Source organism: Mesocricetus auratus, unplaced genomic scaffold (assembly GCF_017639785.1).
Source record: "Mesocricetus auratus isolate SY011 unplaced genomic scaffold, BCM_Maur_2.0 Super-Scaffold_100014, whole genome shotgun sequence".
Classification (NCBI taxonomy): Eukaryota; Metazoa; Chordata; class Mammalia; order Rodentia; family Cricetidae; genus Mesocricetus; species Mesocricetus auratus.
In genome coordinates this window covers 19367134-19393770 of record NW_024429197.1, presented here as the reverse complement: position 1 = coordinate 19393770, position 26637 = coordinate 19367134, and the positions used below count along the sequence as shown (strand labels likewise).

The 26637-nt window shown below is 46.2% G+C and overlaps 1 protein-coding gene across 9 annotated transcripts in view; it reads right to left on the bottom strand.

The window, feature by feature from the left end:
• Macf1 (microtubule actin crosslinking factor 1) overlaps positions 1-26637 on the bottom strand; it is a 332217-nt gene that overhangs the window by 294863 nt on the left and 10717 nt on the right. Inside the window, exon 1 of one of the 9 annotated variants that reach the window (XM_040756700.1) lies at positions 15249-15505. The exons of the other annotated variants lie outside the window; for them this stretch is intronic. Within the exon in view, the coding sequence (XP_040612634.1) occupies positions 15249-15342 (94 nt within the window). The 5' untranslated portion in view covers positions 15343-15505. Of the gene's footprint in view, positions 1-15248; positions 15506-26637 lie in introns of those variants that run through there. 9 annotated transcript variants of the gene reach the window in all.

The following is a 26637-nucleotide window of genomic DNA, read 5'->3' as shown; positions in this document are numbered from 1 at the left end:
TAGTTTCAGCAGGGGAGGGGGGAATATTCCATAAAAAAAGAAAAAGAAGAAGAAAAAAGAATGTTGGCATGTCAGTTCTGCTCTTACCATGTGTGAGCAAAGGCAAATACTTACTGTCTGCCGCCATCGGTTCCCTTAGTTCTGCCCATGTCTATCCTCTCTAACACAGAACCTGAGCTAAAGCTACACCACCATTGGCCTCATACGCCTTCACAAAGATCAATTCCTGCCAAGGCCTAGACTGTCTGCTCTACTGCCGTCCCCTTCCTAGAAGATTATAGGGTAATCCAGGACACAAGGACTGAGAGATGGGACCTTGTTCTCCCTCTGTCAGCTTCTCCCAAAAGAAAGATGGAGGGATATAGGGAAGCTCCAGGCCCTGGTACTTCCCTATCCTTCTTATTAAAGGCAATATTACATGAATACTATCACTACATAATAGTAATAGTAATAAAATAGCAAGTCCTCTGAGACATTACAAGGATTTCAAACCACCCAAAATAAACTAACCTAGTCCCTGTTTCTTTCTATAGCCCTGGTTGACCTGGAACTGGTCTAGGGTCAAACTCAGGACAGATTTGGTGGGAAGTACCATCTCACTGGCCCTAGTCCTTCTTGTTTACTACTATTAGTAAAAATAACCAGCAAACACTAGGACTGAACTTCATATTTTCCTGGAGGGGTGGCATGGGCCAGGCTATCATCTTCTGAACCAATCCTGACATCCATACTCAGGATGAGGTAGCCTTCACTGATGCCCAGCTAGGGGTGTTTGTGAGCACACAAGTGTTTGTACTAGGTATAGGATGATTGTCCTCATGTTACAGATACAATTATACCAAAAGCATTCCAGGTGTTCTCCCTGCTGGAAACTAAAGCCTACCTCTGCAACCACAGGTCACTGTAGAGTAAGGCCCTCACTGATTCTGCCCCAGCAATATAGAAAGAAGGTCCTAAAAGGACATTAGAGGGGGCCAAGGGCTGGAAGAGATACTTCTATCTCTGTAGGTCTCCCTGTTTAATTAAGTTTGGGTTTTTTGACATTTTAATTTTGTATTTGTGTCCATGTATGGCTATTCATACATGTGTGAATGTGTGTGAACATGCGTGAATGTTTGCATACACACATGGAGGCCAGAGATTGCCATCCTGTGTCTTCTTCAATCACATTGCACTGTACTTTTTGAGACAAGGTCTCTCACTTAATCAGTAGTTCACTGGTTCAGCTAGACTGGCTGTCCAACAGGCACTAGGAGCCCTCTTTTCTCTGTCTTTCAGTGCAACTACAGGAGTACCACCACAGCACCTTTTTACATAGGTAGTAGAAATTAAACTTAGGTCCTGTGTTTGTAGGACCATAGTTTACTGACTGGACTGTCATAGATCCCTACTGTCTGTCATACTATAAGCATGACAGTTAAGTGGGGGGTAACCATCATTTGTTCATCTATTTACATGGTTATTATCCTTTGTCTTGTGTAATGTCTATTGTATACTATAAACCCCTTGAAGGCAGTGGGTTTATGAACTCTCTACTATTCAGTGTCATATAAATTACATACTAAATTATATGTAAGATACTCTTAATAAAGTTCTATTTGCCAATTGTGATAACAAGGATTCTGGAGGGGATCTATACATGTTAACTGGCATCTCTTAAAGTAAACCATCTGAAACATCATGTGAAACCAGAGATGAAGCACATACAGGTGCACACACCTATTCTGGAGCAGAAAACCAACAGGATAAACCAAACTTAGAGACTGAAACAAGATCAAAGATTCTCTAAATTAGTGGAGACATTACCTTCCACTCCCTGGAGTGACTCACATCAACTCCATCTGATACAGAGTCCAGATTTACAAAATAGGATACAGAAAGCAAGCAATGAAGTGGAGAACATGCCAATTAACAGTCAAAGCCATGAGATGTGCCAAAAGGGATTGAGACCTTAGTGAATTCTGAAGTAGGCCTAAAATAAAATACCAGGAAATGCCCTCTATACTAAAGGTGAAAAAAAAAAAAAACGCAAGTAGAGGACAAGGGAACCTGATACTTCTGTTCGATATAAAGGTCAGATAAACTGAAGGGCATCTGCAGCACCTGAAAGGTGGTAATTATACTGCACTTGCTAAGGTAAAGCAGAGCACGCTCTGAGTCATGAGAACAAACCCTCACATCCACTGCCTGCCTGCCAAAAGAAACAAGAAAGAAGCTGTATCTCCCACAATAGCCCCTCTGTCCAATCTTGCAAAGAACCCAGGTCTTCAAAAGCCTGGTACAAACAGAATGGGGTATACTAAGGCCTTAATTGTCATAGAGCACAAATCCCACAAATGTTGCTAACCTCAACAACACTGGTAGTGAGGCTAGCCTATGAGGTTTCTGTAGGAGCTAGGCCTGGCGTTTGCAAACCAGTGAATCCTGCACTTTCTGTATTAGAAGTGAGATAGGACTAAAGACCACAGGTGAGAAGGGCTCTTCCTCCTGTGTCAAGAATAAGATATCTTTTTTTTTTTTTTTTTTTTTTTTTTTGGTTTTTTCGAGACAGGGCTCTGTGGCTTTGGAGGCTGTCCTGGAACTAGCTCTTGTAGACCAGGCTGGCCTCGAACTCACAGAGATCCGCCTGCCTCTGCCTCCCAAGTGCTGGAATTAAAGGCAGAGGCAGGCGGATCTCTTGAATGAGAGGCCAGCCTGGTCTACAAAGTGAATTCCAGCACAGTCGGGGCTATACAGAGGACCGCCACAAGATCAAGGCCAGCCTGGGCTACAGACCAGAAATTAAATAAATCAATAAATAAATCTCTACCTTATATTTTTTTATTTAAATTAGAAACAAGCTTGCTTCACATGTCAATCCCAGCTCCCTCCCCCTCCCATCTTCCCCCGTCCTCCTGCATGTGTCCAGGATGAGAGAACACCCCTCCATGTGGAATGGGCTCCCCAAGTCCATTTGTACACCAGTGCTAAATACTGATCTACTACCCGAGGCCCCATAAATTACCTAAGTCTCCTCACTGACACCCACTTTCAGGGGGTCTGGATCAGTCCCATGCTGGCCTCTCAGTCACCAGTCTGGGGTCCATAAGCTCCCCCTTGTTCAGGTCAGCTGCCTCTGTGGGTTCCACCAGCCAGATCTTGACTCCTTTGCTCATCACTCCTCCCTCTCCTCAGCTGGGTTCCAGGAGTCAGTTCAGTGTTCAGCTGTGGGTGTCTGCGATCCACCTCTTTTAAAGGCCAATTCCCTCTAGTTCTTCAAAGCTTATCCCTTCTGCATTCATTTCCCATACAACTCCCTTAGTAAAAGTGACCAGTATATTACACACCTACAGTTCACCTCTGGTTTTAATCTCCACATAATCTGACTCTGTGAGACATGCTCTCCACATAACATCCTCCTAGAAACTTCTCTGGATCCTCCTAATTCTCTGGCCACTCCTTTTTTGTGGGCAATTGCTTCCCAAGGACCTTCTACCTCTGCTCCAGAAAAGATTCTCCTTATAGAGATTTTGTTTTGTTTTGTTGTTGTTTTGTTTTGTCTCCAACCTCTTCCACTGTATACCACTCCCTAGGGTAGCCTCCCTCCCTATGCCTGTAGCTGTGAATAACCTGATCCAGTACTTGCCACATTCGAAGTTCTCCTACACCCCACATTCTAAACCACCAGCTGCCTACTGCACCACGGTCACTACTCCTCACAAACCTTGACCTCAACTCAACCCAAAAACACAGAATTTTCTCAAGCTCCTTTGCTGCCACATACCCCCTGATAGTCCGTATTTTAGTTTGTGACACCACCCATCCAGATATCCAAGTCAGAAACCCATAAGTCAGTCTCAGTTCTTTCTCCATCATATACCACATCCAGTTAGCCATCAAACAGATGGACCTGACCTTGAGCATTCCTGACTTGCCTTTGGTACATTAGTGCTTCCATGGCCTATTCTCTGCTTCCATTACTGTGGCTGGCTCCTAATTGGCTTGTTACTATTACTGCTCTACTCCAATCTTCCTTCTCACTGCTACCAGAAAGGAAGTGTTCTAAATCTAATCATAATCCTTGTCTAAAAGCCTTCAATACTCCCACAAGCCTTTACAAAAAAGTGCAGACTACAGCCAGTCAACATTTTAGCCCCGCCCCCTGACGTTTTCCACTCATCTCATTCTCCCCTCATATTCTACATTCCCAATTCCACCCATATTCTCTTCTTCCATTAGGCTCTTTCATCCCCTTCTCTATGCATGCTGCCCAGAATGCCTTTACCCAACCTTTTGCCCAAAGAGAATCAAACCCCTAAGGTGAAACCCAGCTTAATTTCCCTGCTCTGCATTCTCACCTTGGCTACCCTGGGTCCTACAATGTCTTAGTACCAGCATTTATTTATATTACAACATTCCCTATCACAGATACTGTCAACTTAGCAATGCTTCCCCTTTTTAACTGTAAGATCACAGAGATGCAAGAACAATGATGTTTTCTCAGCACTTCACCTACTCCCTGGTTCAGAATACAAGTTCAATAGATATTTACTGATGAACACACAGTCCTCCAGAGAAATCCCCCAACACTATGGGAAATTAACTGATCAAAGTAGAACTAAAAGCTGCCATGGTAACTCATGCACTCTCAAAGCTGAGGCAGGAAAACAGCCACAAGTTCCAGGCCACACAGCTACAGAATGAGATGGTGGCTCAAAGCAAACAAAAAAGGCAGAATAGGTATTGTTGGAAACTTAGTGTGTTCTTATATAATCCCTGCTGGATATTTATTGTTAACATCATTACAAGAGAAGTTGTTCAGAGACTAGGATCCTACTTTTCTGTCGCTGTGATAAAAAACCACGACCAAAAGCAACTTGGAGAGGAAAGGGTTTATTTGACTGACAGGTTACAGTCAAATATAGTACTTCAATACACATCACCAAAAGAAGCCAAGGCAGGAACCTGGAGTCAGAGATTAAGGCAGAGGTCACTGAGGAGCACTATTTACTGGCTTGCTCATGTTGCTTTCCCATACAATGCAAGACCACCAGCCCAAGTGGCACTACCCACAGTGACTGAGCCTTCCTATAGCAATCATTAATAAAGTAATAGCCCACTGGCATGCCTACAGGCCAATATGATGTACTCATTTTCTCAACTGGGGTTTCCTCTTCCCAGGAGGCTCATCTTGTGTCAAACTGACCAAAGTGGGGTGGGAGACAAAGAAAACAACCCACACAATTAGGTATCATGGGACACCAGCATTGCTAATTTAAATGAGAAGGTTAAACATGACTTTTTGAGTTAGAGGTTCAAATATGCAGGCCTATCTTACAAATGCAGGAGTAAAATCCTTTTAAAACATAATGCTTGCCGGGCGGTGTGCACGCCTTTAATCACAGCACTAGGGAGGCAGAGGCAAGCGGATCTCTGTGAGTTCGAGAACATCCTGGTCTACAAGAGCTGAGTACTCTTTGCCTATGCTCTATTCCCAGCACTCAAATGGTGGCTTACAAACCATCTGTAACTCCAGTTCCAGGGGACCTGACACTCTTCTTAATTCCTCAGGCACAAGGCACACATGCAGACAAAATACCCAAACACATGAAAAATAAAGAAGGAAAGAAATGAAATAAGAATCAATTCTCATCCTGGGGCTTTTTTTTTTTTTTTTACTTTTTTGTTTGTTTGTTTTTTTGAGACAGGGTTTCTCTGTATTGTTTTGGAGGCTGTCCTGGAACTAGCTCTTGTAGACCAGGCTGGCCTCGAACTCACAGAGATCCGCCTGCCTCTGCCTCCCGAGTGCTGGGATTAAAGGCGTGCGCCACCAACGCCCGGCTAGTATATAAATTTAAAGTCAGAGATGGAAAGTTGGCCCAGTGGTTAAGAGTGTCTTTTACTCTTGCAAAGGACCCAAGTTCAGTTCTCAGCACCTATGTCAGATGGCTCACAACTCTCTAACTCCAGCTCCAAGGTAATCCAAAACTCTGACCTCCATGAGCAACTGAACATATAGACACCCACCACATACAGACACACACACATAATTAAAAATAATAAAAATAATCTTGTTTTTAAAAAAATTCATATACCTGCCCCAAAAGTCTCTGATATGTCTTTGTTCTCTTTCTCCCTTCCACCCACCCCACCATTTTGGGGGGGGGGGGGCACAAAACGGACCAGGCCAACCTTGAACTCAGAGGTCCACCTGCCTCTGCCTCCCTAGCTCTGGAACTAAAAGGTGTGTGCACCCAGACCAATACCCCTCCTCCCTCCCTCCCTCCCTCCCTCCCTCCCTCCCTCCCTCCCTCCCTCCCTCCCTCCCTCTCTCTCTCTCTCTCTCTCTCTCTCTCTCTCTCTCTCTCTCTCTATTGTATGTCAGTGTGTGAATGCCTGCATGTATGCTTGTATTTCAGATCACTGGAACTGGAAGTGCAGGTGGCTGTTAACACTCTCTCCAGCCTCTCTAACTATCCACCTCTTAATCTAGTTTCATGACTCAACTGCAACATCAACCTCTAGAGTGACTGGCTCCCTGAGAGTACAATCTGGCTCTCACCCATCATTTACATAGCATCTACTCACTCCTCAGAGTGTAATATGCAAGCTTTCACAGTCACATTTGGGAGCTTCCTCCCTACTCCTTTTTTTTGGGGGGGGGGTTAAGATAGGGTTTTTCTGTGTAGCTTTGGAACCTGTCCTGGAACTAGCTCTTGTAGATCAGGCTGGTCTCGAACACACAGAGATCCGCCTGCCTCTGCCTCCCGAGTGCTGGGATTAAATGCATGCACCACCACTGCCCAACTTCCTCCCTATTCCTAATGGATCTTTTACCTTTTTCTTTTTTCTTTCTCTGCATACTGTGTGTGTGTGTGTGTGTGTGTGTGTGTGTGTGTGTGTGTGTGTGTATACACAAGTTATGCATCCATGTTTCAGTGTTCAAAAATGTGTAGGTAGGTGTATGTATCCATATGTGCTTGGGGAACCCTGACAGTGGATGTCTTCTTCAACCACTCCCCACTTTATTCACTGAGCCCAGAGCGCATCAACTGGGCTAACCCAACGTGCTCCAGTGATCCCACCTCTGAATTACAGGCAGCCCACCTGCATCTGTGTGTTGTGGGAATTTGAAGCTGCATCAAGCAGCTTATTGTTTATCTGTTTAGCTGCTTGTTTATCTATTTAGCTGCTTGGTGGTTATATTTGGTTGGTTGGTTGGTTGGTTGGTTAGTTGGTTGGTTGGTTGGTTGGTTGGTTGGTTGGGTTTTTTTGTTTATTTGGTTGGATTTTTGGTCTGCTCTGCTATGTTTTGGTTTGAGGACAGAATGTCATGCACGCCAAGCTGGCCTGGAACTCTCACTATGTAGTTAAGGATGACTTAAATTACTGATCCTCTTTCTTCCAACTCCCAGAGAGCTGAGATTACAGGCATTCAACCCAACACTCGGTTTATGAAGAGCTAGGAAGCAAACCCAGGGTTTCCCAAATGCTAGGCAAGTGCTCTACCAACTGAGCTATGCCTTATCTTGTTTTATTGAGACAGAATCTTATTATCTGGCCAAGCTGATCTGGAACTAAGGTCAGTCTGTCCTCAAATCGGAGATACTCCTGCCTCAGCTCCTCTAGTGCTGATTTTATAAACTTGAACCACCACACCAAGATTCTTTTCTCTCTTTTTTTTGGTGGGGTAGTTCAAGACATGGTATCTCTATGGCTCTGGAGGCTGTCCTGGAACTAGCTCTTGTAGACCAGGCTGGTCCCAAACTCAGAGATCCACCTGCCTCTGCCTCCCCAGTGCTGGGACTAAAGGTGTGCACCACCACTGCCCCGCTCTTTTCTCTTGTTTTTAAAAGACAAGAATCTTAACTATGAAGCCCAGGCTGGCCTCAAACCCCTCCCTCTTCAACCCAAAGGAATTGCAGGCATTCATTCATACCACCACCATGCCCCACATCTACTCCTAATCTTAATCTCATTCTTTCCATGCTTTAAGTGTTCCACCCATCTCCCCAATACCACTTACCCCAACGCAGTATCTCTTACAGGCACTAACAAAGTACAGTGGGGCTGAATCATTGCTGTTAATTAACTAAAACGCACAGCCAAAAGAAATTACTTCCTGTGTCTCAATCAACATGCTCCTTTGGATAGAAAACTGTCTGAACTCCAAAAGGCAATTCAAACAAGCTTATTCTTTGCATCAACATAAAGCAACCATGTTTATCTTTCTGAGTAAAAATTACTATAGAAACGTATTATAGCAGGACAGAACTCAACAGTACAGCTGGAAAAGCCCTGTCCAAAAGATGACTGAACAATTAATTAACTTGTCTTAGGTTACTGGCCAAATCATCCCTGATAATTGGAACATCTCTGATGATTGACACATGGTCATTCAAAACATATTTTGAAAAGAGAAACACATGCTTATACCCGGGGGAGCTTTACACTGTAACAAAATTTTATACAGCCAGAACAAGTGGAGGGTACTGCCCACAAAGCTTTGTGCTTGAGCACTCCACTCTCTCCCAGGCACAATTCGTCTGTCTGCTGGCTCACACACACACACACACACACACACACACACACAAAATCAAAAACTATGTTTACACTCATTCCCATGTTAAAAGTTTCTACATTAAATGTCAGATACATTACTTTTGTAAGATAACCTTTTTCATGTATATGTGTATGTGGTATTCATGTAAGTGTGTATGTGTGTGTACACATGTGTGGACAAATCTGTGCATTCAAGTGCCCACCTATGTGCATTTGGCACGCAGAGATCTGAGGCTGATGCTGGGAGTCTTCAATCACTCTCCACTGTCCTCACTGAAGCAGGTCTCTCAACTGAACCCAGAGCTCACCAATAATGCTCATCTAGCTAGCCAGCTTGCTCCAGGAACTCTCTGTCTCTACCTTTGGAGCACAGGAAGTATAGTAGAACACCACCACACCAGAGTGAGATTCTATGGGTTCCAGGTATTTAAACTTTTGTCTTCACACTTGCTGCTTGTGAGGCAAGTGCTTCCACTAAGTCATTTCCCCAACCCAAATTGAACATTTTTATAAAATAAAATTTGGAAGTTCTCATATAACTATCCCTTCTCTTAAGAGAAATTGCTAACAATCAACCATACATCCAAAAAATATACCAAATCCCCTAAGAGAGTGATGGCTCTAGAATCCCAGCCTTAGAGGATGAAGCAGAAGTACCAGTGAGTTCAAGGCCAGCCAACGCTGAATTGAGACCCTATCTCAAAAAATAGATAAAACAAAAGTTCCTATTTGAGGTGCTGGAGGTGTAGCTCAATGGTAGAATACATGGATGATGCAACCACAAAAGACAGAAGCCTTAGCACTTCTCCATTACAGAGCATCGTTTCACTAAGGAGACGATTCTAAAAGGCATGAAACGATGCAAGAGTGTTATTTTTACAATATATATGTATAATTAAGAGACTAATTGTGTAGGAACTGAGAGTGACATGTGTAAAAAGTTACATTAAAAAAAAGAGACTAGTTGTGATGTAGACATTGTAAGACACGAGAGAAATGATAAAGTAACAGGGGAAAGCTGCATGGGAGATGCAAAGGTTACACTAAATTTAGCTTTAATAAAGGAGGTAAGATGCATATAACCAAAAAGGAAGAGGCCAGTATTAGAAAAGGGAACCTAAGAAAAAGCACAGAGGCAGGATGAGAACCTGGATGAAGGGCTCAGATCAGCACAGACAGCAGAGGCCCATGTTGGACAATAGCAATAGGTATAGTTTGTCTCCAGGCCAAGTCAAATCATGGAAAAGCCCAACCCTTATTAAGACAAAGACTCAGAGACCCACTGTAATCTATACCCTGAGAAGTTCTGCAGGAAAAAAAAAAAAGATGTTTTGTTTAGAAGTAATACAAAAAGTTGGAATTTCTTGCATGCCATGGCTCACTCTTCCAAGCCAATCATAACTACACCCAGTGAAAAACAGACAAAAGGCTTCAACTCTTACCAAAATCAGGATGGAAGCCATCCATAGTAGTATACAACTATCACCTCACTTAAAACCCTAGGGAGGCCGGGCGGTGGTGGCGCACACCTTTAATCCCAGCACTCAGGAGGCAGAGGCAGGCAGATCTCTGTGAGTTCCAGACCAGGCTGGACCAACAGTCTCCAAAACAATACAGAGAAACCCTGTCTCGTAAAAACCAAAAAAAAAAAAAAAAAAAAAAAAAACCTAGGGAGACTGAGTGCAGGAGGATGAAGCACTAAAGGACAGGCTGAGACTATATCTCTCAAAATAAATAAATTTTAAACAAACAAATGAATAAATAATATTTTAAAGGGCTGGAGAGCTAGCTCAAGGGTAAAGGATTTGCTTGGTATAGAGGAGGTCCTAAATCCAATCCCTGGACATTTCTGTTCCCAGATGTACACTCTTCAGTGTTCTTTCCACTAAAATGTCTAGGATAGGGAACAAGCACTGAAAACCAGAAGGATAACAGACGGTGGCAATGGATCTCCCTGACCTGTTACATCACTTGCCAGGCCAGACGAAGGCAGTGGGTCCTATAAGCACTGCTAGCACATGCGCACACTGTACTATTTCAACAGCATGGTGTGGCCAAAGCTTGTGATTTCCCAGCAGATGGACTTGACTCACTTTCTGAATTAACAGTGTCCATGTCCAGAAGTAGCAATTACTCCATTGTTTTTTCTAGAAGCAGTCCAGGACTTTGTCCTAAAAGGGAACTTAAGAACTGAGTTCACTTTTAACCTAGGGTTTTTTCAGAGCATTGCTTAGGTAAGCAATCCCAAATCTTTAGTTTACACTTTCCACTGGTTTAGCAAAATTGTGTCATTTTGTGATGCATTACAATTCTCAGAGACTTATATATCATAAAACTTCCCTATAACCAAGGGAAAGAAAGGCACACACCTTTAATCCCAGTACCCAAAAGGCAGAGGCAGGTGGATTTCTGTGAGTTGGAGCCCAGCCAAGTTTACATTGAGTTCCAGGCCAGACAGGGCTTCATAGCAACACTCTGTCTCAAACAAACAAGGGGAAAAGAAATTCTCCACAATGCAGAGCTGTAGAATTACAAGGCGCTTCTAGTGTATACCTGTTCTTCAGAGGCTAAAAGCCAGCAATGACACTAACAATTGTGTTTTACTAACATTTTCACAAATGATCTCACAAATAAACCCAAGTCAATGCTCTGATTTTAAAACTTTCTCTGTGTCAATGTGAAACCCTCATCCAGAACTCTGAAACCTCTGTTTGCACAAGTCCCTGTGTCTAAATTTACAGATCTTAGTACCTCTACAGGGTATTACTCAAGTAATAGTATTACTCAAGCTCAAATAAGATGAATATGAAATGGCTTTGAAAATCCATATACATAAAAAATATAAAAACAGCCAGGCAGTGGTGGCACACGCCTATAATCCCAGCACTCCAGAGGCAGAGGCAGGCAGATCTCTGTGAGTTCAAGACCAGTCTGGTCTAGAAGAGCTGGTTCCAGGACAGCCTCCAAAGCCACAGAGAAACCTTAAATTTGTAAGTCAACTCTGAAGTTTGTAAGTACCGTACAGTCGACATTATCCAAGTTGAAATGTGAGATGTGAGTCTTCTTTTATTCCTAGGCCAGGTTGGCACACGAAGACTTTAAACTTCAAAATTTTGTGAAAACACAAAATCTAATTCTGACCTGGTGTGGCATACTAGGCTGTAATCCCAGCACTTGGAAGCCAAGACAGGAGACTCTGGAACTTAAAGCCAGCTTCGGCTACATACTCAAGTCTAGGCTGAGAACCTGTCTTAAAATTAACTGGTTGATTTTAAAATTAAAAGCTGGTATGGTAGTGCCAGGGCTATACAGTAAGACTTTGAAACAAACAAATAAAGAGACAAAGCCCAGATCTCCCAATGAGCCCCAGAGAGATTCTCTTTGTCTTCATGCTTCCACAGCACTCATCTGTCTCGTAATTATTTGTTTGTGACTATCTTTGCCTTGCTAGATGTGAATAATCAGGGCAGGGACTAGACCTCATTGGTAACCTGAGCATCTCCAATGCCCAGTACTATCAGTAGCGATAGATTTAACAGTCACTTATTGAGGGGTGTGGGGTTCTCCTGATTGCTGCCCACTCTGAAACGTTAGCATCTAGTTATCCAGTGCTTCTTGTCTACTGGCCAGATCTCTGACACAGCCTTTGGGATACTTGGGAAGGAAAGGGAGCATTTATGTCCATGCTGAATCTTCTAGCCCTGCCAAAACCATGCTCACTACCAGCACACAGGGTAACAGTTGCCAAGCAGTTCTGGAAAATCCTGACAACCATTCCTAATAAAGTTGCTTTATACACAGCTGTGCTCCTCCGTTCACACTGTGAACACACTACTTGTCCCCTTAGCCCCTTCTATGGGCAATGTGTGTAGCTGACCTTTCAATTTGAAAACCCTACTTTATTTTGTAGAATGATAATTCTTCAAATTACTACAGCAAGGACACAACTAACTTAGAAGCCCACCAAATGAAGATCTAGAAGCCTACAGCAACATCAATTTCCCCATTTCTCTCCAAAATGAATTTTTTAATATTTATAACTTTTATTTTGAGACATATCTCTGCTATGTAACCCTTGGCTGGCCTCCAACTCAGAGATCTATCTGCCTCAACCTCCCCATGCTGGAATTGAAGGTATGCATATGCTTTTTTTTTTTTTTTTCGTAGACCAGGCTGGCTTTGAACTCAGAGAAGCATAAGCCACCACCACACGGCTTTTTTGTTTTGTTTTGTTTGTTGTTTGGTGTCATGTTTTTGTGTATGTGTGTGCTGCATGAATTCATGTGTACCATATTTGTACACAAAGACACCAAAAGAGGTTTGTCAGATCTCATGGAATTGAAGTGGTGCATGCCTTTAATCCCAGCACTTAGGAGGCAGAGGCAGGCGAATGTCTGTGAGCTTGAGGCTAGCCTGGTCCACAAAGCTGCACAGAGAAACCCTGTCTCTAAAAACAAACAAACAAAAAAAGTTTAAACAAGGGGCTGGAGAGATGGCTCAGAGGTTAAGAGCACTGACTGTTCTTCCAGAGGTCCTGAGTTCAATTCCGGCAACCACATGGTGGCTCACAACCACCTTGAATGAGATCTGGTGCCTTCTGCTGGCATGCAGGCAGAAGACTGTATACACAATAAATATTTTTACAAAAATTTTTAAAAAGTTTAAACGAGAGGTTATAAACTGCTGCCTACACTGGTGTTGGGAACTGAGTCCTGGCCCTTTCAAAGAGAAGTACTTGCTCTTGCTGAACCACCTCTCCAATCCAACCCCAAGGCTTCTTTTTTTAAAGACAGATTGGGCAAATTGGATGTGGCTGGAGAGGTGCTCAGCAGTTAAAAGCACCTGTTGCTCTTGCAGAGGACCTAGGTTTGATTCCCAGCACCCACATAGTGGCTCCCAACCATTCATAATTGCAGTTCCAAGGGATCCAACGCCCCCTTCTGTCTTCCTCAGGCATCAGGCACCCATGTGGTACACAGCCGTACAAGCAGGCAAAACACACACACACACACACACACACACACACACACACACAATAAATAAATAAATGTAAAGCGTCTTTTAAAAGTAAAAGAAATAGGCCTAAGTCTGAAAAGAATCAAATTCCTCCACACTTGAACAAAGCCCATCCGCGGAAAGGCGAATGTGCGATGCCCGAAAGGCTTGAACACCAGTCGCCCATCCAGGAACAAGCTCTACTTCCTTTTTCCCAAGGAAGCCCAACTTCCTTTCAACTAGGAGCCACCAGCAACTTGACCCAGGGAGGTCCTGAGATTTCTTCCTCTGTTTGCGCTGGTTGAAAGCTGTCGCAGCTGGAGCCAACTCCAGCATATCCTCTCTTTGAGGAGGAGTCCAGGGTTACTCAAAAGCCTGCAAAGAGACTTAATGAAACCATTCAGCGAGCAGCAGTTTTTCAGCGAAGTTCAGCAGCACAACCTAACATCTTTGTGCTCTGAAATAATCCCCATTTCTTAAAAGGGCCACGGGGGGTGTGATGGGAGGGCTGACCGAAAACTCCCTGCAGGCAGGAAAACTGGACGGCTTACAGAAGCTGATGCAGCAAAAACAAACAGAAGCCCTAGCGGGTCCGTTTGACCATTTCATCTGGTTTTCCCCATGGTGCATTCCCAAGTAGAGCTCTAGTGTCACCAGAAAAAAATGAGAGAGAGAAAGGGACTTTACAGCTTTGTCGTTAGTTTTCCTTCACTGGGTAGGTGTTGTGAATAAGTATGTTGTCCTCAATCATAAGTACTGAAGATGTCTCTCCTTCAGATGGAAGTCACAAGAGCCCCAGTTTTAAAAGGGGGAGGGGAGGGCTGCCTGTGAAGTTTCTGGGAAAATCTCCATCTCCGACGGAAGTGCAAACTGCAGTCGAGAGCACACTGATAAATCAAAGCTGGGGCTCCAGAGCCACGCACCCCTGCCTTCCACTCGGGGCACCAAGGCGGTTAGGGGAAGGCAGCCCGCAGCCCTGCTGGCCTGTCAAAACTTTCTCTGCATGCTCTCGGCGGAGATTAGACATTAACTCGCTGAACTGCTTCGCAAGACAGCCTCCAGGGGCTGAAATCCGAGCTCCGAGACCAATCTTTATTTCTGAGGGGGGGGGGGGGAACTAGACCCCTGCCTCAACCAGGGAGGCCCAGACATCGAAGGGGGTGGCGTGGGGGTGGGGAGCCCTCGCCACCGAAATCTGCACACTCATGGGTCACGCAACCCACCCGACCCCCAGGACCCCCAAGGGTACTTCGCAATCTAGGCTCCCGAGCCACTCCTCCGAGAGTCAGGGAGACAAAAGCGGGCGGGCGACCCCCGGAGAGCCACCGCTGGGAAGCTCGCCCCGGGAAACGGATTGAGAGCCTCTCCCTCGAGGCCAACTCCTCCTCTGCCACAGAGTCCCACAGCAGCCGGTCTCCAGAGCCAGCTCCACGTCTCTCTTCCTTCGGCCCCGGCCAGATAATAGAGCAAACAGTGTGACTGGTGATAGGAGGGCGCCGAGCGCCGGCCTGGGAGCAGGGCTCGCGAGGTTTATCTCAACTCCACAGAAGCCGGCCCCGAGTGGCGGCAGCAGCTCCCGGCCCAGCCCGGCCCCGCGCGGGTAGGCGCGCCCCCCGCCCGCCGCCCCACCTGCAGCTGGCCGCGCCACGGGCAGCGAGGGCCAAGCCGCGGGCCTCGGGCTCCGGCCAGCGCCGGCCCGGCCCCAGCCTCACCTTTGTAGCGCTCCAGCACATCCTCGTACGCCTGCACGAACTCCTTCTCCTGGCTGCGGTTGGCCGGCTGCTGACCCGGCACGTAGCCGGCCATGGCTGCCCGCGCCGCGTTCTGCCCGGGCCCCGGGGGACGCCGGCTCCAGGCCCGCGCGCTGTGGCGGCGACGGCGGCCCCAGCCTCGGCCTTTGTGCGGTTCGGCAGCGGCGCCCTCGCTCTCTAGCTCTCGGCTCTGCGTCCGTCTCCTCGCCCGGCCCGGCAGTCGCGTTCGGCTCCTCAGCCCGCTCGCACCCGGCCCGCTCGCGCTCCGCCGATCCCGGCTCGCGTTTCCGCCTCCCCACCCCTCGGCTCCGCTCCTCCCTCAGCCCGCCCCGGCGCGACGGCGGCGGCGGCGCCTCCTGTCAGGAGCGCCAGGCCGGGCCGGTTCCCCGCCCCTCAGCCCTCCGCCTCCGCCGCCGGGCGCGTCCCCAGCCCGCGGCTGCAGCCTGTTGGGCCGGGCGAGCCGCCGACCACCGCCCGGGCGGGCCGCGGGAGGGAGCGGAGCAGCGAAGAGGCCGGTCGAAGCCTGAGGCCCGCCGCCAGGAAGCCCCCTCGTACGTCAACACCGGAGGCCGGACGGGTGGGAGCTGCCTGGAGACCCCCGGGCCGACCAGGCTGAGCCGCAGCTCCACTCAGCGCTGACCAACACCGGCAGCCGGGACAAAGGAGGGAGCTACGGACTGGGCTGGGCGGCAGCGGGAGAAGGTCCTAGAGAAAACCTTGAAGGCAGGCGGACAGCAAAAGACCAAGATGCCTCACATCCAAGGCCAGTGAGACCGAAGGGAACGGTACGACCACAAAGAAGCCCAGGAACAAAGGGTTGTCCAGAAAGAGACAAAACTGAAGTGGGAACGAGGGGGACAGAGCCATCACTGTAAAGTAAACCAGGCCAAGGAGCAGGGCCTCAGAAATGACAACTGAGAAAGCAATGAAAACAGGATTCTGACTTCACGTGGGGGAGGGCATAAATCCAGGAAGGGGGGGGCAATAGGATTACTAAACTGTGACAGCTCTCTTAACAGAGCGACTTAGATCAAAAGGGAGAAATGTGGGAACCTGAGGCTGCACCAGGACTGTCAGGGAACAAAGACAGGATTCTGGAGCAAAACTGGTTAGGCCAACATGAGGGAAACCAATAGCCAATTATTCTCCATCCTCCAGAAAGAAAAAAGGAGACGTAAATCCCGGGAGGAATTTATTTGGGACCATTTTGTAAAGGGGTTCCCAGCGTCATCAGGTTCTCTATTCAGTTAATATCATTCAATCCCAATATTCATGGGTTGACTGGAACCAAGAGCAATGAATGAGGAATTCCAAGATGGGTTATGGTAGCTCACACCTGTAATCTTAGCACTCAAGAGGCTGAAGCAGAAGAATTGCTATAAGGTCAAAGTCTTCGTGGGCCACAGAGTAAGAGCCTATTTCAAACACACAAAATGAAATTTGGCAAATGTAAATGGTACTTTTAACCCACATCTGGCCCATTCTACCCTTGGTTTTCAGGGGATGGGTAAGTAACTTAGACTAGTAAATATCACAGTGAAGGCACATGAGCATTGAGCAACCAAAATTGACACCTGGAATTCCATTTCAGTTCCCATCCGTAGGAGTTTGAAGTAGAAGCCTCTTACCCTAGAGCAAGGTACCTTGTGAGTAATGTCAAGTATTTGGTCAATCATTGCTCAGCACATTAGTGACCAGGAAAAGAAATGAGGCACTTCGCTAATGGGGGCAATCATAGCTTTCCTCATCACACCCTGCTGAGAAAGCAGAGGAGCAAATAACTGATCATCCCTCTTCCCATCCGTGTTTGCTGAGCTGCCCCAGCTCTGAGTGTGGAAGGCACCCAGGGAGGGCCTGAAACAGGGCAGGGAAGATCCTTGGGGCAAATGCTTATTTCTTTCCAGTTTTACTCTGTGCTTAGAAAAAAAAATCATAGTTCACAGATTGAGGTCAGCTGCTACTGAGCTTAATCTACAAACACAAGAAGTCTCAGCTATATTTTTTCTTAAAGAATAAAAGGCATTTAGCAGAAAACTCAGTGAAGGCGTTGGTATGGTGGCTGATAGGAAGCACTTTTTTTTTTTGTAATTTATAAACAGCAGAGACTATGGAATTGCTTGACTGTGTAAGTGCTGAGTCACTGCATTTTCTATACTGTTTACACCAGTAGGGCTAAGAAGGCCTGGGTGCGAATACACAGCCACAGGCCTCCGCCCTTAGCCCCTACCTCCTTCCTCAGTGTATTGTAGCAAATAGACAAATGCCCCCATCCCCTCCTAGGCCTGCCACCAGCACCAGTTTGCGAGCAGGTTCCTCAAGAATTGGGACTGATACTCAACAAAGCTTGGGAAACAACATAAGAGTCTTCTGTGCTATGGAAGCTTCTATGGAAGACCAGGAAGCTAGGGAGGGTAAGGCAAAGGGTTGAGATTCCTATTAAGAAACACAGTAAAAAGCCAGGCCTATAATCCTGGCACTCAGGAGGCAAAGGCAAGAGGATCACAGAGAGCTAGAGGCCAACCTGGTCTACAAGGTGAGTTCTAGGCTAGATAAAGCCAGGTAGTGAGACCCTGGCCCCTCCTCATCATCATCCCCATCCTGTGTTTGCCCCCCCAAACCCTGCTAAATAAAAGAAAAAGACACAGTAAAGCCCAGAGTGGTGGTGCGAACCTGCAATCCAGGCATTCGTAAGGATAGGCAAGAGGGTTGCACGTTTTAGGCCAGCCTAAACCATATTTATGTGTAGTGACACCCAGCCCCAAAAACGGAAGAACAGGAAAGAAACCTGGTAATTAGGAAGAAGGCTCTGGTTTGCACTGTAGCTAGAGTGCCTCTCGCCAACCCAAGGAGCTTTCTTGACGAAATTTGCATTTGAAGTAAAGCATTCTTCTAATGAATGGGAAAGGGGAAGTCCACATGTTTGGCTGATGTTCCTGCTTTAAAGGGAGAAATTTGTACTCGGCTAGAAGGAACAAAGCTGCTTGGGGGGAGGGAAGAAAGCCTACCAAAGTGCGGGTTTTTGCTTTTGTTTTACTTTTTTTTAAGCAAGAGTCTTAAGTTTATTGCCAAAGCATGCAATCCAGAGAGCTCTGAGGCTTTCTCCTTCTGGCTTGTGGGCCTGCTACTGAATTTCTAAAGAGGCTGCAATGGAGGAAGCAGGCAGAAGGACAAACTTGGATGGACATCTAGTGGGAGAGATGGGTAACACAGGGAAATAAAACCTCCAGAATCCTCCGTTTTTTGTCAAGGGCCTCTCTCCCAAAAGCCCTGACTCTTCAGCTCCTCAAATTGCTCTCCCATCACAGCCTTCCCACCTGGTTTTCTCCAAAACTATGCACTCTGTTGGGCCTCTCCTTTACCATGACTCACTTCTACTCTTGGAAATTCTCACTGGGAAGCTTTCCTCAACACCCCCCCCCCCAATTCAGCAGGAAGCACTCTACAACTGAACTCTATCCCCAGCCCTCCTTTTTCCATTCTTTTTAATTGGGGGGAAGAGGGAACATCATTGTGGATGCTCGCAGAAGCCACAAGATCCTAGAGATAGAATTACAGGTAGTTGTCATAGCCCCTTTTGTGTGCTAAAAAACCCTCTCCTGTCCTTTGTAAGTGTAGTAAGTGCTCTAACTGCTGAGCCATTTCTCCCCTCCTTTTACATTTGTTTTTGTTTGTTTATTTAGGATTTTTCTTTTTTTTTTTTTTTTTTTCGAGACAGGGTTTCTCTGTATTGCTTTGGAGGTTGTCCTGGAACTCGCTCGGTAGACCAGGCTGGTCTCGAACTCACAGAGATCCGCCTGCCTCTGCCTCCCGAGTGCTGTGATTAATGGCGTACACCACCAACACCTGGCGGGACAATATCTCTTTACATTGCCCAGGTAGGCTTTGAACTTGCAATTCTCCTACCTTATCCTCCTGAGTACCTGAGACTATAGGCCTGTACCACCATACTGTTCCCCTTTTCTTTATCTCTTTCTTATTACATTTTTATTTATTTTGTGCACATGGGGGCGTGTGTGCATACCAAAGCATAGGAATGGAGGTCAGATGTCAAGGTGTGGGTGTTGGTTCTCTTCTTCAACCCTTACACTTGTTTGAGACAGGTCTTTCTTACATTTTAGTTAGAAAGTTCTCACAATGTAGCCTAGGCTGGCCTTGAACTTGGGCTCCTTTTGCCTCAGCCTCAGTTATCTTTTTAATTTATTTTGTAGTAGTTTCTATTATTTTATGTGCAGGAATGTTTTATCTGCATATATGTATGTGTACAAAACATGTGCCTACAGAAGTCAGAAGAGAGCTTTGGATCCCCTAAAGTTGGAACTAGAGATAGCGGTGGGCCACCACGTGGGTGGGTGCTGGGAAATGAACCCAGGTCCTGTGCAGGAGCAACATGTGCTCTTAACCACTAAGCTACCTCTCCAGTCTCTGCCAGCTTAACTTTCACCCTTTCTAAAGCATTAGTTCTAGGAAGCCTGAGGCTTTTGTGTGTGCTGGTTACCATGAGAGCTTGATCTAAAGCATTGGTTCTAGGAAGCCTGAGGCTTTTGTATGTGCTGGTTACCATGAGAGCTTGAGTATATGTCAAATAGCATTGTATATTTAGAACACTCCCTGGATATTTAAAATTTTGATCAATTACAAAATAGATGAGTGAACTAGATGATCCCCAAATACCCAGCTGTTGATGGCTTCTGATAAGGCTAAGGTATTTAAGAAATACTTTGGGTTGGGCATGTAGCTCAGTAGTAGAGTACATTCTTAGCATACAAGAGACCTTAGTTCAATCCCAGCTCACACAGGCACACCCATTCTCAGTATCTCCTACTCGGTGAACAGCATCGTCCCCAAACCAAACTCAACCCTTCATCTCCATCTACTGAGATCTCACATGAAAGCTCATTTTCAACACATGACGCTATTTCTAACTGACCCAGGCAGAAGTTCTTCTCAAAAATCCCAGAACTCTTAGTGGCTGGCTCAGGCCTTTAGTCCCAGCTCTTGGGAGGCAGAGGCAGACATATCTTTGTGAGTTCCAGGCCAGCCTGGTCTACAGGACAGCCAGGGCTGTTACACAGAAATCCTGTCTCTAAAAACCAAAAAACAAACAAACAAATTAATTAATCCAATAAATGCTCCTAGCTGGGCATATTTCATGCCTTTAATCCCAGCACTCCCTAGCCACTCTGTGAGTTTGAGGCTAGCCTGGTCTACATAGTTAGACCCTGTCTCAGAAAAAAAAGAATCCAAGTCAGCATTTACTCAGTGGTCAGGTACTGAGGTCACTTCCTATGCAGACTGGAAAGAGAGGAGTGAAAAATCACATCTTCTGCTGATGCCCCTCCCCAACCTCTAGGAGGCTTACTTCCAACACTTCTTCAGCTTGGCTTACACAGCTCTATTTTCTATGTGTTAACTGATGATTTATAAATACATTTGTGAGTGTGTGTGTGTGTGTGTGTGAGTGTGAGTGTGTGTGTGTGTATGAGAGAGAGAGAGAGAGAGAGAGAGAGAGAGAGAGAGAGAGAGAGAGAGAGAGAGAGAGAGAGAGAGAGAGGAACTAGCTGGCTGCTGTGTCTTTTAGCTTTCCCTATAGAAGCTGGTAGCAGGCATAGCAAGGATTGCTCAATGTTATCATTTGGTTGGAAGCAAACTGCATATTTCCAGTCTCTGTCTCGAGAGTCCTGCCTCCAGGGTCAGCGCCTTCCCTTTTTGGCCAGTCCCTACTTATTTATAAAGTTTCTGCCTGAAGTCCACGCCGGGGCAGCAAGACTTTGCCTGCTCTTGTGCTGCCCTCTTGTGTTGCAAAAGTGCAGTGTCCCTCATCTCAAAAAGCCCGTATGGTGCTAGCCACCCAGGAAGAAGGTTCCCTGCCACCCAGCAGCCCATCACCATAGCAACCCTCAAAATGGTTACCCAGATGGCTGGGTAACCATAGCAACTGGCCAAGTCTCACCACCTTAGCTTCTCCCTAGGCCATCTCCTCTGGCATCTCAGAGCCACTGCCAAAGAATCTCTCATCCAGAGAATGAGCAAAGGACCCCAAAGAAGCAGCTGTCCCAAAGGAGTTGGAATGCCTCACCTGCCTGGGCCTCTCAGGGCATAGGGTATCATTCAAAGGGTGTGGAGAAGCCGGGCGTTGGTGGCGCATGCCTTTAATCCCAGCACTTGGGAGGCAGAGGCAGGCGGATCTCTGTGAGTTCGAGACCAGCCTGGACTACCAAGGGAGTTCCAGGACAGCCTCCAAAGCCACAGAGAAACCCTGTCTCGAAAAACCGAAAAAAAAAAAAAAAAACAAAGGGTGTGGAGACATTCTGTGAATCTTGAAGTACTGCACAGATGTTAGCTGCTATTATCTTACTGCACACTGGAAAGACAGTGCACTGCCTTAGGCTGAGCTAGAGTCATTTCCAATTTGGTCCCTTACTGGCTGAGAGACCTCAAGCAAGGTACTGAACTCTCCAGGTGTCTGTCTCCTTTACTATAGAACATCTGCTTCTTAAAGTCCTTTTAACCATTGGGGTCTGTTGCAGGGTATTCGATCACACTGTATGAAGATGTGTCTGTTCTTCCTCACCTTCCTAAGGTTTAAACCTTCTGGTTGGTTTAATAAAGATCTGAACGGCCAGTAGTTAGGCAGGAGAAGAAAGGCAGGACTTCTGGGGAGAAAGGGGAACTCAGGAAAAGAATCTAAGAGACAGGGATTGGCCAGCAAGATGCAGAGGAAGTGGGACTTACTGTACTGAAGAGAGAGAACGAGCCACGTGGCAGAACATAGCTAATTTAAGTTTTAGGAGCTAGTTGGAAACAAGCCTAAGTTAAGGTCAAACTTTCATAGGAAGTCTCGTATCATTATTTGGGAGATGGTGGTCCAAAGGAAGACCAGTTACAGAGGTCCAAACAGCATGTAGCATGCAAAGGAACGAGTCAGTAGTAGTTAGAAAGGGTCCTGGCCCCTCCACCCTCTCCCAACCTCTGTGAGAATAAATCTGTATTCTTTTCCCTCTTGAAAGACTCAAGCCTCATGCTAGGCTATGGTGGCACAGGCCTTTAATCCCAGCACTCAGGAGGCAGAGGCAGGCAGATCTCTGGGAGTTAGAGGCCATTCCGGCCTATGGAGCAAGTTCTAGGACAACTAGGGCTACACAGAAAAACCCTGTCTTGAAAAACAACAACAACAACAAAAAAGAGTTAAGTCTCTTTCACACCCTATCACTCTCTGCAGGAGAGGGTCTCATCCTCCTGGGCGGTGCAGTTCTTTTGTTTGTTCATTTATTTTTTGTTTTTCAAAACAGGGTTTCCCTGTGAAACAGTCCTGGCTGGCCTGGAACTTACTCTGTAGACCAGGCTGTCCTCAACTCACAGAGATCTGCCTGCATCTGCCTCCCACCAAATTCTGGGATTAAAGGCGTGCACTGCCACCTCCTGGTGGCAATGAGCCTCTTAACACACAAGGCTACAGGCAGTCTTCATTATTCAGGAAACTGGGATATTTCTAAAACTCAAAGATGCAGCAATTTATCTATGAGACTTCCCTCCACCTGAAGGCTTGCCTTCTCAAACTGCCCCATGATAGAAACCTATGAAAGGACAGAGCCAAGCATTAATCCCAGGGTCTCAACAGGCTCTACAGTGCGGTGGCCTTTTTCTTAGGTGAGAACAGCCATGTGTAATACTTCCCCAAGCATCAGAACAAATCTTACATACAGGCTTTTCTCATAAGGCAGAATCCCCTCTCTGTGATCTTAAAAGTCTCCTGAGACCACTCAGAACTGTTACACAGAGAAACCCTGTCTTGAAACACCAAAAACAAACCAAAAAATTTTTCAATTAAATTAAAGGCACAGGCCTTTAATCCCAGCAGAGGCAAATCACTGTGTTCGAGGTTAGTCTGGTCCAGGACTGCTAGAGTTACACACCAAAAAAAAAAAAAAAAAAAAATCCCTCTCAACAAACAAACAAAAAAGGCATTATTTATATAATAGATAAATAGATATATGTTAATAAAAGTGAGTAACATTGAGGGGCATGTAAAAGTATGTCATTGCCCAGATTTTCCTTTTTAGTAATGGGAACTGAACCTCAGACCTTTTTCAGGCTAGGCAAGCAGTCTACCCCTGAGCTATGTCCCCAGCTACCTTTTATACCTTTACTCTGAGACAGAGGTTCACTACAGTTCCTCAAGCTGGCCTTGAACCATGAATCCTCCTGCCTCAGCCTCCTGAGGAGCCTAAAGGACCCTCAGGCCCAGTTCCGGGTTTCTTTTTTTTTTTTTTTTTTTTTTTTTTGGTTTTTCGAGACAGGGTTTCTCTGTGGCTTTGGAGGCTGTCCTGGAACTAGCTCTTGTAGACCAGGCTGGCCTTGAACTCACAGAGATCCGCCTGCCTCTGCCTCCCCAGTGCTCCGGGTTTCTTTTACATAACTGTGGAGGCAGAAGTGGAGCATACGGGCAGAGTAAGTTTCATCATCTTCTAAATTTTTCTTTTCTTTTTTTTTTTTTTTTTTGTTTCTTTCTTTTTCAGATAGGGTCTCACTATGTAATTCTGGCTGGTCTAGAACTCACTTTGTAGACCAGGCTGTCTGGAATTCACAGAGACCCACCTGCCTATGCCTTGTGAGTTCTACAATTCCGAGCATGTTATGGTTTGTAATTCTTGTTTCTGGGTGGTGGATATTCAGAACACCACTTTCTACTCTGGTATTTGAAACTTTCTGGAAAGAGCAAGGGCTTTGGTGTCAGTTGGACCTGAAACCCAGTACTCAGTAACTCCAGGGAGTGTGTGCCTGTGGGGCTTCAGGAGACATCATGCACACTGATAATGCTGAACCCTGGCTTTCTATTCGCTTGCTGCACAACCGCAGGCAAGTTACTTAGTTTTTCTGTTGCAAATAACAGTGATTTCCCAGGGTTCTGAGAGGATGAAATGACTTGTGTAGTATCCTGGTACACTTCTGGGGCACAGGAGCAGCATTTCCAGCCATGGCATGAGCTCTCAGGAGTTCTCAGGAGTTCCCAGGCTGGGTCCAAAGTTCACACCCAACCCCACCTGTGTTCTGTTCTTTAATTCCTAACTCCTACCAAGTATTCTCTTTTCATTTTCTTCCCTTCCTGCTGAGGGCAAAGAAAGGAGAGAAAGGATGAAAACAGGTAATGGGTATATTCCCCCTCTTTAGGGTGTCCTAGCAAGCTCCTAGTTCTTTTCCAAGTCCCACATCAAATGCCTTTACTGCTCCAGGTCCCAGATGGGCAGGTGCAAGAGGAGGTCCTCTTCCCTCAGAACTTCTACAAGTTTCTCTTCATCTGAAGTTAGCACAGCTCTAGCTGCATCCCCACTGCTTCTGTGGGCAGGAGCTAGACCCTGAAGCCCAGGATGCGCCTTGAACAAAATGGCTGAAGGAATGTTTATGGAGTCAGCAAGTACAAGGCCAATGAAAGAGCAAGGGGGAAAATCAGCATGTCATAGACCAGTGAGAAAGTGTGTGCTGCATCAGTGATACTAAGGGGACTACAATACAGATAAAGGGCCACCTGTATGGCAGACACAGGGCCAGGCAACTTCCTCCCATCACTTCACTTAGCCCACTTTGAGAAGACTCTGAAGCAGCTCTCTTTGCTCCCTAAATTTAACAATGAAAATGTGAGGCTCAATCAGGTTAGTGACCTTTCCGGATCTCCAACTGAGACACGCAAAGCCATTCCCTTGCATGAATGAATGGGGGAGTAAACATCTGCAGAAACGAACAATGAAAGGTGGGAGGAGGGCATGCCCAAAGACACACTCATTGAGGCTCCAAGCAGAGCCCTCCCCTTGCCATAAAGTGAAAACCGGGGTAGAAACGAGGCACAGCCCATAACCATTCTTCAAATACAGGGCCTTCACATCTTCTCTTTAGCAGCATCCTTAATCCAAAGAGAGATTCCAGCTGGGAAGGCCCTGTCCGTTCCTACAGAAGAGTCAAGGTAGAGACACGAATCTGACCTGCTTCTTACAGGCAGCTAGCTACCAGCAGGCTATAAAGCCAAACCACATCAGGTCTCAGCTACAGCAACTATGAGAAAAGATGCCAGACGGGCTCAACATAGCACCTGGATGGCGGATAATTACTTCTCACTTCCAGATCTGGTCACATGCCTGTGAGGTGGAGTACTGTTAGAGTAGAGGCAAATGCAGTCCTAGATCCTATTGCAGTCAGTTCTTCTAGTGGCATTTCATCTGTCTTCCACAGTCCCCAAAGCATCCAGTCCTTTCTCTGCAGTCCTAACCTCCAGAACAGACAGCCACAGCCACACTGCTATTTCTCTGCATTACCTGGAACTCGCCCGAAAAGCATGATGGGAAACCAATGGCGTAAAGACTGGATTGCACCTTGCAATGCAGGATTCACCTCCCTCACCAGCTGGGGTGCCAAAGGGACCCTGGGCCTCAGAGAAAGGGCAGCTTGGCTGTCTTTTTTTTGCTGCTTGCACAGAATTCTGCCCACGTGGTCATTTTCTATCCCTCTGGCAAATGTGACCCAGATTTACTTTCAAAGCACTGCAGCTGAGCCGGTGGTGTATAGCTGCAGTTCACTCTGCCCCACTTTCCCAGGCCTCTCCTGCTATTGAACCAAGCTCCAGGACTGAGCCAGGGACCCACAACACACAGCCAGAAAGAGCCAGAGAAGCTGGGGAGAAAAGGAGCCTTCTTGGGTACAAAGCTCCAAAATGCTCGGAATAAGAAAGATTGCTTGCCCAGGAATTTGGGTTCCCAGTAGAATTATTCTTTAAAGTCCCACCTCCTACCCCTACAGCCCTTGATTCCATCTGTGGCTTGGTCAGAACAAATCATTGCCACCTGCTCTCTGACAAAGCCTTGGAATGAACAAAAGAAAGTAAAAGAAGTAACAAGCTCAGGCCCAGTCCTTGCTGACCTAGGAAACAGCTTGGCCTCCTGCCGTTTTGGTTGCTAACCAAGTACTAGGAATGACCACATTAAGTGCAGTAATGGGCATGTAAACCTCTGTTCATTCTGTCCGTTCTGATCCTCATTCAGTGGTCGCTGGAAGCAAGTATGACTGTTCCCCTTTTACAAATGAAACAGAAGCTCCAGGGGGTAAAATCATTTGACTAGATTTCCTGACTCCGGATACAACTGTCCTCATAGCTCCTGGTACATGGCGGGGCTCAATCTTTTTATTGGATGAATGAATGGATGAATGAATGAATGAATGAATGAATGAATGAGAATCTGCTGTCCTGGAGGAGACATGCATGGACAAAAAGGAAGAGCAGATGCCCTTCTGTGAAAAGCATGGCACCAATGTCCTCAGGACTGTTTGCCCACGGTCAGAAAAGTAAGATGGGACTCACGGTTAT